At 33.5% G+C, this 17,199-nt stretch overlaps 2 protein-coding genes and 1 pseudogene across 6 annotated transcripts; 2 read left to right on the plus strand and 1 right to left on the minus strand.

Moving 5' to 3' along the window:
- The first annotated feature begins 458 nt into the window (after positions 1-458).
- LOC114189115 (elongation of fatty acids protein 3-like) lies at positions 459-1,921 on the plus strand. The gene has a single exon (XM_028077822.1). It carries the CDS (start codon positions 683-685, stop codon positions 1,541-1,543), a length of 861 nt encoding a protein of 286 aa, XP_027933623.1. The 5' UTR covers positions 459-682; the 3' UTR covers positions 1,544-1,921.
- A 2,696-nt stretch (positions 1,922-4,617) lies between these two features.
- Positions 4,618-5,717, plus strand: LOC114188634 (annotated as a pseudogene).
- Positions 5,718-6,197: 480 nt separating this feature from the next.
- LOC114187848 lies at positions 6,198-16,131 on the minus strand. 5 transcript variants are annotated; one of them, XM_028076229.1, is made up of 12 exons: positions 15,756-16,131; positions 14,546-14,774; positions 13,671-13,743; positions 13,335-13,490; positions 12,205-12,303; positions 11,600-11,757; positions 10,777-10,942; positions 9,818-9,960; positions 8,805-9,483; positions 7,730-7,842; positions 6,964-7,219; positions 6,198-6,723 (listed from the first exon to the last, which is right to left on the minus strand). In XM_028076229.1, the coding sequence occupies exons 1-12, from the start codon at positions 15,934-15,936 to the stop codon at positions 6,430-6,432; spliced, it is 2,547 nt and encodes an 848-aa protein (XP_027932030.1). In that variant the 5' UTR covers positions 15,937-16,131; the 3' UTR covers positions 6,198-6,429. The 5 variants fall into 5 exon arrangements, with proteins under 5 accessions (XP_027932030.1, XP_027932032.1, XP_027932031.1 ...); XM_028076231.1 differs by lacking the exon at positions 14,546-14,774 and having other exon boundaries at positions 13,335-13,482; positions 15,756-16,130; XM_028076230.1 differs by lacking the exon at positions 13,671-13,743 and having other exon boundaries at positions 13,335-13,482; positions 15,756-16,130.
- Positions 16,132-17,199: the final 1,068 nt, after the last annotated feature.

A 17,199-nucleotide genomic window follows, 5' to 3' on the forward strand; every position in this document is an offset into this window, starting at 1 on the left:
ATATAGTAAATGGTTGTGAGAGTTTAATTAGTTCATAAAAAAGTATAGATATTGTTTACTTTAAAGAAAATAAATATATAGAAATTTGGCATAACTAAACAAAAAGCAGAACATAGGCTGAAAAAGGTGAAATGAAATGGCCACATGGCATTGGTATGAAGCTTCACTGTCACACTGGCTGCAGTGAGTAGTGATTAGAGAAGGTCTCATGTCTGGAAAACACTTGGACATCATTCCAAGTGTTAAAATCTCACCTTTTCTTGTTTTTTTTTTTTTTTAAATTTGAATTTAAAATAAAATATTATTATTATTTTTGAATGGTCAAGATCTCATGCAGCATGAGTCACTGTAGAGGCCATGCATTTGCCTGTGCTCAGATTGCCACATTTATTGAGCAACTTTAACACCTTATATGAAATAATGGATTTTCTCTCTCACTAATAATACACTCACACTCACACACTCACACACTTACCAGCTGTATATGATCACTATTCATTACTTATAGAATTTGAGCCCACCCCTCTCACACTGCCATACATCAAATAAGTTCAAGCTTGCATTTTTCCTCCTCTAACATTTCAAGATCTCTCTCTCTCTTCCCCAGCAGCACAATACTAGGTTGTTTTTTGTGTTGTGTTGTGTAGTGTTGTGTTGTTGAGGTTGTTGAGTTTGAGAAAAAATGTTATCATCAGGGTTGGATTTGGAGTACTGGTTAGTGAACCATCCAACCATAAGAAACTTCTCATGGACACCAGGTAAAACCCTTGGATCCTCACCACACTTTCTCTTCTTCACCATTCTCTCTTACCTTTTCTCCACCTTCATTCTCCCACACAGGATCATATCCTCACCCTCCATATCCCCACAGTTCATCAAAACAATCTCAGCCCTCCACAACATCTTCCTCCTCCTCCTCTCCTTCACCATGGCCCTCGGCTGCCTCCTCTCCACCCTCTACCATGCACCTCACCTCCACTGGATCGTCTGCTTCCCCCCCCACACCAAGCCCACCGGGCCTCTCTTCTTCTGGGCCTACATCTTCTACCTCTCCAAGATCCTCGAGTTCGCCGACACCCTCCTCATCATCCTCAGCAACTCCATCCAACGCCTCACCTTCCTCCACGTCTACCACCACTCCACCGTCGTCATCATGTGCTACATCTGGCTCCAAACCTCCCAGACCCTCTTCCCCGCCGTCCTCTTCACCAACGCCTCCGTCCATGTTCTAATGTACGCCTACTACTTATCCTGCGCACTCGGCGTTCGCCCCCGCTGGAAGAAGATCGTCACCAACGTTCAGATCTTGCAGTTCTACTCCAGCTTCCTCGTCCTCGCCGTCATGCTCTACTACCACTTCACCGGTTCCGGCTGCTCCGGCGTCTGGGGTTGGACCTTCAACGTCGTCTTCTACGCCTCTCTCCTCGTTCTCTTCGTCGACTTTCACAAGAAGAGTTACGGCGGTGCATCCTCCAAGAAGAATAATAAACTCGCCGTTAAGCCTCCCAAGACCTTCCTCTGTTCCAATCACACTCACAAGTGATTGCTTCCTACGATTGCCCTATTTATGGTACGACATCATCATCATTATTCTTCCAATTCATTCTTTTTGTGAAATCGAAATCCCATAGCATGCACGTAACCTGGTCGTGAGAACTACCAACATGTCTTAGTCTCTCACCATCATCTACCTGTTTTTTATTCCTCCACTTTTTCTTTTTTCTTTTTCTTGCTTCTGACTCTTCTGGGAACTTTTGTTGAATGGCAACAAGCCGAATATTGAAATTGGGGTATGTGGGTGGTAAGGATTTGGTTGAGTTTGTGGAATATTTTTTTTTTTTTTTTAAATCGTTTTGTTAATGTGGATTTGTTTACACGCACCATCATTCAGACATTTACCTTAAAAATGGGGACAAAACCTATGTACTCAAGATATATATATATAGTTGGTGTTGTTGTTCCATAAATGTTGGAGTTTATATGTGATAGTGTATAAGTGTTGCCCTAAAAATAGTCTTGTTTCTAGATGAAACTAATGACATCTATGATTATAGATCGGTAAATAAACGTGTTATATATGCATGCATGGCCTAAATAATTAATTAAGTGGCTTTAATTAATCGCGTGTTATTGGTCAAGTAGTGATGACACACAAGTACTTTCGAATTGTGGTCCTAGAACAGCTGCACAACTCATTATCAAAATAAAATTAAACAGCTGCATTTATATTATACCAACTACCTAACAACAATAAAAGACTACTATTCTGCGTTAGATCTTCTACGTAGTACTACTACAATTATTGTTTATTGGAATTGCCCTTTTCCTATAGTTCTAAAGGAATGATGAACTATTTTACAGTGAGACAAAAAAATAATGCTATGGTAATCACACTTTTCTATTTTGTTATATTTTATTATTATTTTTTTAGGTGGAATCTATGTTTTGTTAATTATACTTGTGCGGCTGATTTAAATGATACCGGTACATCAAATACTGTTTACGTGTCGTATTCAATTAATTTGATTCTCGCTCTATATATTCAATCTTATAACTAAATTCACCTTAGCTAGGCCCAGAATGACACCTATCATAAACAATAATCATTAATGTCATCCAAGAGGAGCAACACAAAATTTGGAAAAAAAACTTTAAATATATTACACCCTTTTCCAAGGGCTTTCTTTATTGTAATAGCGATGATTCATGTTTAAACTCATATATATATATATATATATATATATATATATATATATATATATATATATATATATATATATATATATATATATATATATATATATAAGTTAAAGAAATAATAAAACAGTAATCGAAATGAAATACACGACACGCATTTTTCTACCAAGATTTAAAACTTATATGTTTTTCTAATTGTATTTCAATTGTAATGTAAATAGTAAGTTTAGTACAACATGTATTCATATATTTCATTTTTAATAAAATGAGAAAAAAAATACAATCTTAATACAAAATTTTAGTTCTATTAATTTTGTTCAATTTTATCACTAATGGATTTTTTAAGAAAGAATTTCTTGAAGAAACAAAACATCAATATGAATATAATAACCTACATAAGCATTAACAACATTTTTAATTAAAAATAATAATAAATTTATCAATCTTCTTTATCATCTCAATTGTCGGTAGTTAAAATGAGATTTAGACTCGTATCTACTTTCCTAAGAAGAACATTAATATGGATATAAAGTAGAGGTGGAGGAAAATACATAAGTGTTGTGTATGAATCCATATTTTTCTGTCTGAGACATAACGGATCATATCTGAAATTGTACAGTACTAGGTTTCTATGTGGAAGAAATTTGTTTATATGTTGGAATTTGGTTTGCAGCATTATACTCTACGAAGGAGTTAAGTGATAAATATATATTTTGGATGGAGTATTATATTTAGAAAACAACTTCTATTAAACATATAACTACTTCAAAATGGTTAATTAGCGTAAATATTAATCTATACTTTTTTTTGGTTGAAGTAGTTATATATATATATATATATATATATATATATATTTCATTAAAATTGCTAAAATATAGTTTATGTGGTGGACAATGGTGAAACTATATTGTTATCTAATAGAAAATTTTATTTTTTTCGTAACTTTCACTTGAAAAACTAAGTCGTTCTTGGAGTAAAGATGATTACCACTCTAGTGATAAAAATTTTCTTAATTTTTTTTGGAAAAATAAATTTATTTGAATTGAAGGGGGGTTGGAAAATGAAAGAAAAAGGGAGGGAAAGTAAACAAGCGACATTGATTAGATTAAGAGAAAAATAGTGAAAAATTTATTGGAAATGTAATAGAACAAGTTTTTGATATATATTTTACAAATTAATTTGTAAAAATAAGTTAAAAGATTTTGATGTAAAAATAATTTTTAAATAAACTTGAACTAAAATAAATTTTAAATTAAAATAAAAAAATCATTTTTAAGTCTTAATAAATAAATAAATAATGTTTTAAAATAATAATTTATTAAAAGAAATTGTTCTATAAAATAACAGTCAACATATTCTTAATTACCTATTTAACAAAATCATTAAAAAAAATGAATAAATGTAAGAATGACTTGCACAGCAAAAAAATAACACTAATTTCCTACGAGTCACCATTTTAAATTGGATTCCAGACCTGGATTTGGACAGTTATGATTTACATTTCAAAACTGTATTTTAAGTAGAATTACTGAAATATATATGGATATGCATTGTTGAATCCTTATCACAGTTCTAATTACTGAAATGATATATATCACAAACTTTTTTACACTTCAGTACAAGGATGAAGTCTTAAAACAAGACAACATAAAGAACTTGGAAAAATGAAAAAAGTGCATAACAATTTTAATGAATCGAAGGACATAGCCACTATGACAATGGTGAGCAAGGTATCCTCTGAAATTTTGGCCTTAAGCAAGCAAGGAAAGCTTTTAGTGCTGTCAGTACTCATAGATTCACTCTCTTCTTCACGTATTCGTCAACTCCTTTCATTGAGCATACTCATAAATAGCTCACAAACCTCTCACCCCATGCACGTTGACAATTGCAGACAATGTAATCAAATGTATCAGTGGATATATGGCTAATCATCACAGTCCACTTCTTTTCATCTTTGCTGTTATTTCATCTGGTAATTTCTTAACTTTTATAACCTCTTTATCATGGTCAACCTGTGTGAAGCAAATAAAGCAGACTTGACTCTGGACAAGTGATACTGGTTCTATCATTAATCTTTCTATTTAGGTTCATATATAACTAAAAAGTTTAAACCTTAATTTGACAATTCCTTGTTTCATTTAATGTGTTTGAAAACGACTTCAAAACATTCCTATGTCCATAAAACCACGTTACATCAGGAGAAAAACGCAGTGGCTACAATAGGTGGTAGTGGTCCAATCTGCATAACAGAGTCTTGACTTGACCCGAATGCAGAAACTTTGCTATTATTGGGTGTGCAACTCAGACTGATGATTTGTTTATGCTTAGAACAAAATCCTCATTTGTTTAAGCAACAACTAGGCTTTCCAAAAAAGGGTTATTTTTTACAATCTTAGAAATTTGATCTGTTGAGTGGCAGCACCTGAAACCTGTGGAAGCAGTAAGACTTCAACTATAGTAAATTACTGCAAGGAGACAATATGGCCTGAGATAACAGGAAGTGATAACTTCAGTGGAGATGCATTAAATCCTGGCCAATCAAAAGTGCTGTAGGATGGAGTGGAAAAATATGGGCTAGAACAGGTTGCAACTTTGACAAGAATGGCAATGGCAACTGTGAAACAGGTGCTTGTGGTACCAACATTAACTGCACAGGCCCAGGAACCCCACCTGTTACAATTGCTGACTTTACCTTTGGTGAACCTGATTTTTATTATGTTAGCCTTGTAGATGGATTCAACTTGCCTGTGACAGTAAAAGCTGTTAATGGCACTGGGAACTGCAGCACATTGCTGGCTGTGATGGAGATTTGAGGAAGAATTGTCCACCCTAGCTAGCTTCAAAACAAGGTGACAAAGTTATTGCTTGCTGCAGTGCCTGTGATGTCTTTAACACTGATGAGTATTGCTGCAGAGGCACTTATGGAAACCCTGCTACATGTTTGTCTTCAAACTATTCAACCATGTTTAAGCAGGTTTGTCCTGCAGCATATAGTTTTGCACATGATGATCCCAGTATAATAACATGCTCGGGAGCAGACTTTGTTATTACATTCTGTGGCTTCAGGTAAGTTCATTCTACACAAATAATATTTTTACCCATTCATCATAGATTTGTACAGTATATACAAATCAGAATAATTCTCTACCTTCATCTTCTTAACTGCAATAATTCTTGTTAATATTAATTTTTCATACAGGAACCAAACATTGTGTTCCTATCATGGCAAGACAGTTGCATGCAATGAATCTAATACTTGTAAAGTCAAACCTCGGACATGGTTGGCTCTGATCCTCCCATTGGTATACATGCACACTTCATGGATCACGTGGTAGCAATTCGCATGTAAATTGAATGTTTTCTCAATGTTACACTTTAATGTTTTGTTTTTAATCTCTTTTTTTTTTGCTTTTTGTTGTATCATTGACTTCTATGTTTCTATGAGTGCAACCGAAATTTACTCCGATGTCTAAGAGCCCTCTACAAATCCAGGCATATAGTTTTATCTGTTGTAATTAATCATGCATTTTCTTCAATGGGAACCAACATTGTTCAACATGAGGAAAAAAGTAAAACTGAAAACTACCCAACTCAGGCGTTCCGTATAACAAATCCAAAGGGAGAAAAAGTTAGTGAAAGACCTTCCTATTTTTCTTTACAAAAGAAATAAAATTGAAACAAAATTTACTTATTTACATTATCTGTCGGCAACACTGAAAATGGTGGCACTAGCTACCTGGACTTTCCACTGCTCTGATTTCCTTGTGATTTTGATTGGTCCTCAATTTCTTTCAAGTAAATTTCTGATCTGGCTTCATTTTGGAAAGGTAAAATTGACACGGGGGCAGCAGGCACCGCATGCCACCGTTCTCTCAAAAATTTGATGAACTTCTGAGCCATTTCTCTCCGAAACTCAAGCTCCCTTGTGAACATATCGAAGAGAAGAAAGGAAAAGATGTACTTGAATGGGACAATGAGGAGTATGGTTGCAGAAAATATCAGTATCATTGCAACCTCAGTAGTTATCTGAAAAAGGTGGCCATATTAAACATCCACAGGAGTAGAGATCAAAATCATGCAAATCAATAAAATAAAAAATCCACCCAAAATCTGATGTATCAGATCATATTAAATAGCCCCCGGAACAGGAATAAGATCAAAATAATAATATCAAATAGCATACCAAAAACTAGTTTGAGCTTCAACTAAAGAACATGTGGTGAATGCAAATCACAACTAGATTTCTCATTACTCTTAATAATATACCTGTGGATGGCCAGAAAGTAAAATAGAACGTATTTTGAGGAGGGAGACATTCACTTGCTGCATAAAATTTTCAACATCACGCATGGCATCTTTTACTGCAATGATCTTTTGAATAGTATTGGATGGGGGCTGATCACGTATTGTGACTTCACCAAAAGATCGTCCAAGGCGTCCTTGCTCTTTAAGGGCCCTGATTGTGAGCATGCCAACTGCCGAAATCATCAGCATCATGGGAAACATATACGACACCAGGTTTCTGGAAAGGAAAACTAAAACATCAGCTCAAACATGGAAGAAATAGGTGCTCAGAAACTATAAACAAGAACATTAATTAGCTTGTCCTGCAAATACACTATCCAAAACATCAACTTGGTTGGAGGGATCAATGAAGACTTATTGTTCTGTTCACCAACAACAACAATAAATTTTATCCAAGTGAGGTTGGTTACATTGATCACATGATGTCATTTGGCTTGGTTAAAAACCAAATTCTCAAAGCAATGTTTTTCACCATGAAATTCATTGTTCACCAAAGCTCGGAAAGTACATTACATTTTATGGTCCTCACATTTTGTGCAGGTCTAAACTGTTATTACAGTTATGTGCATGTACAAAGTAAGTCTTACAGAAATGACATTTAAGTAAATAATTATCTTTCATTACAAAAAGTAAAAGAGAAGCTAGATATCAAATGATCATCATGCTGACTGATGACTGGGAAAACAACAACCATCAATAGCATAACAAAAATGAGGTGAACATCTACCTATAAAGTATTGTATAGGTGAGTCCAAGAAATGCAATAGTCAAGTGTGGCTCCTCCCAATGCCTAAGCTTTTCAAAGTTTTTCGCAATCAAGGCGAAAGGAAACATTAGCTCCTGCACAGGAACAAAGTCAATATCTAAGAGCTTATGATTTTTGGATCCCATTCAAAGAAGAGAACATAAATAAGCAATGAAATATGATGGCCTAAGGCACCATTGCTAATAAGACTTTTGACAGGAATTGAACTCTTCTGCAGTAAACTAAAATGTCATTTGTTATAAGAATGAGTTAAGCATCTCTCCCCGACCAGCAAAGATGCTTAAATTACACTTCCGTCCCCAATTATTTTAAAATATAGGCTCCCCTCCCTCCAAAGATAATAAGTTACACTTTAGTTCCTTTCAACATAAATAAACCTCTTAATGGGGTAGAATAATTGTGAATGTATCAACCATATTACTTTATCATTTTCTACATCTTTTAGTGTCACCACTAAATTAATTTTAAACATCTTCCTGTTGATTTTAGTATCTCAGAAACTAAAAGTTTGAAACACATGTACCAATAGCTTTTAAATTTCCTCTATAAGCTTTATTTTCTTTCTTCTAATGTCACTACTTTCAAACACCACTTTAATTAAGCATATTGAATAGCAATATTAGAACATCAGACAACTCCAGCCACGTTAAAGGATAAAAATACTGTTGTCATGATTCTGGAAATTTCATAAATTAAAAGAATTTGAAAAAGCATTGTAAGAAAACTTTTCAATACTGGCTTTTTATTGCAAAAATAAAGGGATGAGATGAATTTAAATACTTGAATAACAAATTACTGTCCCGTGCTTATACATATTACAGCTATTCCAAAACCCTAATACTGATGATAGTCATGGCCTCATGGAACAATTATACCAGTATCTAGAAGAAATTGTGAGCAATATCAAGCATGCAAACACTACTGCTTTTGAAAGAGCGTATAGATAACTGATTTGAATGTTGCATAATCATAATCAAGTAGTTACTAGTCACTTAAATAAACAAAGGAGATAAGAGAGCAAGTTAAGCATCTCAACCTTGAAAAGATCAATGTTGCTGGGTATGCCTTGCAGAGTTGCAGCATCAATGGTGGCTTGAGTCTTCTCCACAACGTGGTACTTTAGTCTGCTTATTTTTGCTGCTCTTTCTGTGAGTGATAAATCAGCCACAACAAGATTCTTACTCAATATTAAACCTTTTACTGATGTGTTCTTCCAAAAGTTAGTGGAAGTACTTGAACCCCAAGATGGAGATTTCATCCACTTCTGCAAGTAGATACTTCCATCTATGTCAAATACATGGTTGCGGCTATCAGCTATTTCATCAGAAGGTCGAGTTTCTGACTGATTGCGGGTATTTACAAATCCAGTAACTAGTGGACCTCCCCAGTAGTTAACAGCTAAAGTTTGGAGGACAATGTCACCAAGTGGTGCATTCTGTAAATATGAGAACTGAACAAGTTTGGTGGGATTGTCAAGCAACTTCCGCAAATATTGAAGGGCTTGGAGTCTAGCAATACCATTAATAGCAGAGGTTGTAGCCCTATCACTTCCTTTGCGAGCTCCATATACATTAAAAAGCGACTCATCATACGCATCAGGTCCATACTCACGTATGAACCTGTGCAAAGTGATGACTTCATTTATAAATGCATGCCAAACATCCCTCTTCATCTCACCTCCTAAATCAATGAATTCCAGCACCCACCTATTCAACCTAAGTAAGAATATAAAAAGAAACAGAAAATACATTATTTTAAAACGAGCAGCAAAGCACTACAGGTGAAAGTGGAGAACAAAACTTTGGTGTTTCAGTTATTTTATTTATACATAAAAAATCTCCTACATCTCCTTATGCACCTCATCTTATGGGAAAATGGAGATAACCTGGAGAGTACGATATTCTACATAACTTTTATCACCTGAGTATTTAGAATGTTTAGTTGGACTTCATCTTTTTTACCCAGACATACTTTTCTGATAAAGCTGAGTTCTATTTAACAAGACTCATTAGAAATAATAAAAAAAAATGCAGGAAGAAGCTTACTCACTTTGTCTCTGAGCCAGAGGAAACAGAAACAGCAGAATCAAAAAGTGAAGACCCTAACGGCCCAACCTTTGCCTTCTCTACTTGTGAGCCATTACTTGTAAGATCCAATCTCATGGCTCTCTTCTCCCCCAGTATGCTAACTGTCTGGAACATATAGATTTGAAAAGAACAATCAAACAAGATGGTGATTACTTTTTTTATCATACAAACTCTTTGATCTATAATCAATCATTGATTCAACTTTCACACACATTAGCAAGCAAAGAAACCATTCAGTTTTCACCATCAATCTTATTTTAGCATTATCTACAGTGAACAGTTTCTAATGGTTAACTGTCTTAATAATTTCTCAAAGATCAATCACTAACAAAAAACAACTAAACTACAAAAGTGACTTATAAGGTGAGTTTTGCACTCACTTTTATACTATAATTTGATCATATCTCTAGTTAATGTGAGATCTTAAACGCATCCTCTCACTTTGAGGTTTGAATATTTCAAGTGTGAGGCTGGATATTTGTGGGTAGTCTAATAGGGGGGGCCTATAGTGGATGACACCTTAGGTCCAACAAACATTGCTAAGTTGGGTTTTAATACTTTAGAAAGTAGATTTAGACTTCATTCAACCAACAAAACCAACTTATAATGTAAGGTTTATACTCACTTATATATATTATACTTTGGTCATAATACTAAAATGTGGGATCTCCAATATTTTCTCAAAGCTAAAATCCTATTCTCACATTGTTTACTTGACTTGAAACCACGAAGGGAGTTCCACTGGACCTATCTCTTGTAGAAATCAATTGGATCTTGTGAATTGAAGTTTTTATGAGACTATGAGCAGCCTTTAAGAAAGCTAATTCTATTAAGGAACAAATACAATCTTTCCATGTTAAGATGGTTGCAACCTTTAAAATACTACTCTAATAACAACCATAGTATAGAATCATAAAATACCTCAAAATAGATTGCTTTATCTGTTAGAGTAAGTTTGCCAGGCCAGGCCAAATTATTCTCCCATTTCAAAACAGGTCGCTTACTGTTGGAACTAGTGCATAAAATTCTCTCCTGAGACAGTTGAGGAAACTCTGGAATCTGATACGATATCTGCTTTTGACGCACTCTACAGTAATATCAGTACAAGTTTAGCACAAAAAAGTTGTCATACAGAGAATGTCTAGAAGTTCTGAGAGCATTGTGGCGCTATTAAGCAAAGAGCGTGTCACAGAACAAACCATAAAATGAAAAATGCAACTAAAAAGTATATCATCTCTTTATATTTTATATTTCAGCAATAGACTCAAGCAACTGTACCATATTTAGGTCTATGAACTACAAAGATCTTTACCATATGAAGCATCTGAACTAACAGTGAACCTTTAATACAACAGATTTATTTCGTAATAGCTTACATAAACCTTCATTATAGCAAATTAGAAAATTCAAGAGAAAATAAGAGAGGAGTCGTCTGAAGCAATGGCATTATAAACAGAAAGTGCAAACAAGTGAATAAAAGATGAAACAAATAATCATGACAATTAAGAGGGTCGTTTCACAAAAAATCTTAATTCCCTCATCATGCAAAAAAGATATTTCATTCTTTCATGCACTAATTATCTAGATAAAATGAGAATACCTAGTGCATTAGAAGAATTTGAGATTTGTAAATTGGAAATTACACATCATTTATATTTCATAAACTTGGAAGTCAAAAACACATGTTTCTTGGATGTCTTCTAAGATCATCACATCATTGACAAAAAGATGAATAACAACTCACTTGACAAACTCGTTAATGTAATTCAGCCATGAGCTCACAGAAATGCCCTCTTGATTGCCAGCAAGAGCCTTGAAAAGATTGTGCACTGTGGGATGGTCAACCACACCAGAGATTGCAGGAGCAATACGAACAAAAGCCTCCTCAGTGACAAGTTTATTCTGCTAAGCCCACAAAAAATTACATATATGAAGTGATCTCTCAAAATCATAAAGAAAAATGAAATAATGCAATTGTTTGTGATGAAGAAAATAGCTAGGAATCCTTGAACCAAAATATCTCCCAACTTCAATGTTCTATTGTGATATCATTGATTGAATTCATGAGATTGATCAAATAACTTTTCCCTAGATTATCATTCACAAGATGGACACACTTTTGTCGTGCAACAGGGTGGATACTTCATATTTAAAAGTAAACTACTTTCTAGTTAGTCATCTACATCACCCTTAGAAGTTCAAACATTGTGGTACAGTGCAAAAGGCAAACTAGTGGGAGAATTCCTGGCAAAATGCTATCACTCTTCACATATCTCCCATATGCAATCACCAGCAAATTCAATGCTGGTAGGACACCTGAATTACATTAACTAAAGGAAAGAACTGAACCTGTAAAGAAGTCTTCTCTGCATTGCTGGAAAGGTTGTCGGTATAAGGATTGTCCCAGGCAACCATGGTTATGAATATCAACCTCTGGAATGCAGGGTCCTACAAACACGTCCAAAAGCAATAAACATTGCATTTCCCTTTTGGAAATAAAAGAATAAAGTTTATTTGGCATTACAGCATCTGATAATTAAATGGGAGAAAGTAAAAATAAGAAATCCAGTAAGTTAGGCTTCTCCTATCATTGCTGATTTTTTTACCATTCAAATTCCCAAAAAACAATTTGTTTTACAGCAATTTTTCAGAAAATTATTTCATGGTATGTGTGTGCTTCAGTTAGGAACCAAAAAGAAAAATAATAGAAAGATTTTTATGGAATAGTATGAAAAGAACAAGAAAAATGAGAGGAATCTCTTCTCCTTCTCTTTACATCCTAACAGCTTCCGTCTTTTGGAGGGAGGTTGCACTATTCTTTACCACTAGATAGGTAGGAGAAAGTGCTGAGTTGATGCTAGTGAAATTGATGACCAGTGACTCCAAAACAATACACATGATGAAGAGCTCGTCAAACAAGGTCAGGGCTCAGGTATAAACAACTATTGATGAGATTGAGGATTCACATTGAGGTTTTAGGTGCAAAGCAACTGGAGATGTCACAAACATATACACATGAGACTTGGTACTCCTGAGGTAGACAACCAATCAGCTTGGACCACCTTCAGTGGTTAGCTGGCATTTGATGAAATGCTTAACCAGCTTGTTCGTGCTAATAAGAAACGAGGATTTAGTGGTCCTCATACAGCTGGAAAAGGCTAGAGCAGAATGGCAGTAAAAACATGGGAAGGAGGAGTGGTGTTAATCAGATGAAAAGAAAAATATGCAGATATATGAAATACAAAACATTATTTTGTTTGTTTGAAAATTGTGTTCAGTAAATCAACATTAAAACATATATAATGAACAAGGAAAAAAAGGCTTTCCCCTAATTTTACGAGAAAAATAAAATGATAAAACAAAAATACCATATGCATGTCTGATGAAATTATGAGGAGCTTTGATAAAATAAAACAAAACAGAAAATGAACTTCAGAACATGACTTCCAACATACCATAAACAGAACAATATTCTATACCTGGAGGGAAGGATGAATAGCAGAACCATCTCTAGACAAAAATCTGAAGCAGCAATATTCAACCAAATTACGGGCATCATTATATACAGATTCAGGCACCAGAGCTCCAAATATTTTCTGCATTTTCTTACCAGTCAATCCATTCATCCTGCAAATCTTATTTTTAAAAGGTCAAATAATAATTTCTATATCAGTTTGATAGGCATGAAGCAAGCAAGCAACACAAAAAAGACAAGACCCTTGTTAATGGTGCTTCATAGGATCCAATTTTCCGTTGAAATTAAATTAAAATAAGAAAACACGTGCCAACTGGTTGATAATAGCTCATAATCTCACATGGCAACAGCCCTCTCTGTTAAGATCAGAGGTGGGTGTACTTGATGCAGTGGTTTCATTCCTCCACAAGCCCCTGGGAATTCAGACTTCATTGGACTTGAGAAATAAACATCCAGAATTCCAAATAAAGATAAAAGTAATTTGGTTTCAAAGGCAGATTTGAGTACAAACGCGGTTTCCCTTCTCCCCAAACAGAAAATCTCCTGCCTTCGAAACACTAGGAATAACAGTCTAATATCTTAAGTCCCTTTCAGAAGTCTGCAACACTTCCTATAGATCACTAGATCTGTGACATCAAAACCTGTAACTGCCTAATCCAAACTTAATATGAAAATAACTGTTTAATACATAACTATCCAATCAGACATTCTATATAACCCAGAAAATAAAAGTAATATACATCCTAATAGGAAAGCTGTTTAGCTACACATTTTAGTAAAAATGATAAATTGAAAAATACATTCTTGAATATCAGTCATAGCTCCCCTCATAGCTAGCAAGAAACACATTTCTTATTTTTGGACTAAAGAAAACAACTTAAGAAACTACTGAAATTATCAGAACCAATATGTTATCATTTTAAGGCAAAAGAAAAGGAAGAGCAGAAAATATACATTATGATGTGTCTTCTCTTATTGCACTATTTTTTTCTGTAATTTTGAGAATAAATAATTTTACCATGAATTCCAATTGCAAAAGTAAAAACATATTTCATAGAGCACTTCATTTATATACTCTGATCTTGAATTTGCTAATGTATAACCTTTTTGATGAATGCACTTCACTTATATACTTCAGTATAGAATTTGTTAATGCATAATCCCTTTGATGAATGCATTGACCCAATGACCAAATAATGATTTAAGTGTATTCACCTGCTGAATTGTTCAATACAAATTACAGCAGCTAGAGAAAGAACCCCACTTGGCGTTCTGCGGTCAATTGTCTGCTCTATCATAAATATGTCTTCCATGATTTGAAATCCAAAATCATTTACAGGATCAGGCTTCTTACTTTGACCAGGTTTTGCAAGTGGAAAAGTCACTTCATTCAAAAAATTTTGGGTCCTTGACATCAATACATTCAATCTTTCTTGAATAGAACCTTTGAAAAGGAAATCGAAGTTTAATAATTCAAATAAGCAGCCAGAATGAGAGGCACACAAAAATATACACTATAAATTTAGAGATGTTATATCCTTTTAACCTCCTCCTAGTTTCACAAACTTTAAAAAAGAAAGAGGAAAAACATTTAATATTGAGAATTGGAAAATAAGCTGATTTATGATGAGAATTTAGATACTAAAAGCTAAAGTTCCAAGTAATCACATGCAACAAGAAAACAGCTCAGGCACAAGGTTATCAAGTGGAGATTCAAAATGTGAATTGTCAAACTAGCTTTTTGAATCTTGAGTCATAATTTGAACTGAATGATAAGATTCAAAGACAGTGAAAAATAGCATCAAATATATCACAGATTATACATACTGTTCAATAAAATAATTTTAAACTAGAAATAGACCTTATATCTAAGTTTGTAAACTTGGTAAAGGCTCTACTTTGAAATAAAGAAACCAAACAATGCAATATCCCATCAGAGTGCATAAATTGAATGAGTAAAATGACATATAAAGTAGTGGAATAACCAAGTAAGATAAGTTCAAAAGTGTTCCTTCATTTCCTTTTCCATTTTAACAATTTAAACTTATATAACTTTCCAATTCGTTTCATGAAATTTGGCAAAAGAAAAACAATTGTTGAACTGTAAGATTCACCAATTACTTCATGTACAGTAAGATCGAAAGTCATTTGAGATTCATCTTATGATACAAATGGATATGCAGCAAAATTGCATCGATAGGAAGAATGAAGTAAGTAAACAACTGAATAGATGTGTCAGGTGTGGCCATGAATGAGAGAAAAATTATTAGTAAAACATAGTAATTTAAAAATAATTGCATGTGAATTGAGCATGGTTGAAAACAAGCATAAGAACCACACATGTAATCTGATCAAACCAAACTCAAACAAGAAGCTTAAAACACGTGATGGCACTTTGAGCATAAGAATTCAGAAGAGAAAGTACCAGTACTTATGTCATTTAGCTTCCATTTATCCCCTAAAGACTGTGGCACAAACTTGAACGGAAACTTTTGCTCTGAGAGTATTCTTCGTGAATACTTGTATGCAAGAAAACCTCTCTGTGCAGAAATCGTGTATCTAGGTGATGTCCCCAACTGGGTCATCGGAAACTTTGACCCCATCATATATTTTCCTTAGTTTCGTACTCAAGATTCAAACTTTGAGAAGCACCCAACAATAAACAGAGAAATAACTGCTTAAAACAGAAGATTGTGAGACTTGAGAGAGAGAAAATGATAGAGATCATCCATTCATGCTTTCCATGTTCTTTTCATTGCTCTGCTTGTGTATGTGGTCTTCTTCGGCAAAAGAAAAACATCTAATTATTAATTGTGTTATTTAAAAAATTAATAATTAGTATTTTATTCGGAGTCATCACATGTACAGTGAGAGATGATCCATCTTCCAAGGTCTAACCGAACAGCCAATAAAATTAGTACGAGCAATAAATATCTTCTGTCATATCTTCTGTCTGGTATTTAGAAAAAGATACAAGCTTTTTATTCAAAAATAGACATGTACAAAATAAACAAATAGTATTTCCAAGCATGATTTTCATTTTACATTTTTAAAATATTTTACCTAAATTTTCTATGTGTGGAAATGACTTAAGAATATATATAGTTTAAATTTAATTTTCATATTTATTCCTGGTTAAGTTTAAACAAATAATTATATATGCAGTCCATACTATTTTCATTAATTTAACAATAATAATATTAAATATATATTTTTAATATAATTTGAGGAATTTATGTAATTTTAAGCTTTCATATAACTTTTATTATATTTTTAGTTAAAAGTTATAAAAACTACATTACAGATCATAAAAAAAATCTGACATGGTTGCATCAGAGTTTAAACACAATATCATTTACATTCACATAAGTTGAAAGAGAGAGTATTCAAATAATATAATAGTTAAGTTATCATTTTTTCATTATTAATATAATTTCCATACTTTTTATTAAATATTTATAGTTTAGTAGTTAGGTTTTTTTATTTTCATTGAAAAAACAAATGATACATCTTTCTCTTATATGAGATATTATTACACTTCAATTAAATTGTTATCTCCTTTTTACCTTAAATGTTTTTGTTATTAATCATTTTATATTATTTTGGATATTTATATTGATATAATATTTTCTTAAAATACTTTGATTAGTATCACAATTCTTTAAATATGTCTAACAACCGGTTCATATAAGTATAATACGATCAAAAGTTTTTAAAATAAAAGAATAAAGTGATGGGGAAAACAACAAACAATATACCAGAGAATGCAGCGGATATAATTTTCCCTAACTTGCAAGAATATATGAGGAGCAATAATCAAAGAGCAGCAATAATAAATCACCAAAAGCACAAATAAAGGCACCAAGATT

This window comes from Vigna unguiculata, chromosome 6 (genome assembly GCF_004118075.2).
Source record: "Vigna unguiculata cultivar IT97K-499-35 chromosome 6, ASM411807v1, whole genome shotgun sequence".
NCBI lineage: Eukaryota > Viridiplantae > Streptophyta > Magnoliopsida > Fabales > Fabaceae > Vigna > Vigna unguiculata.

Bases quoted from the DNA above. Each gene is read 5' to 3' on its own strand.
- LOC114189115 (XM_028077822.1), top strand. From the start codon at position 683: ATGTTATCATCAGGGTTGGATTTGGAGTACTGGTTAGTGAACCATCCA.
- LOC114187848 (XM_028076229.1), bottom strand. From the start codon at position 15,936: ATGATGGGGTCAAAGTTTCCGATGACCCAGTTGGGGACATCACCTAGA. The intron at 14,775-15,755 runs GTACTTTCTCTT...TCCTTTTCAAAG, and splicing joins GCTAAATGACATAAGTACTG to GTTCTATTCAAGAAAGATTG. The intron at 7,220-7,729 runs GTAGATGTTCAC...TTTCCTTTCCAG, and splicing joins ACCTATACAATACTTTATAG to AAACCTGGTGTCGTATATGT.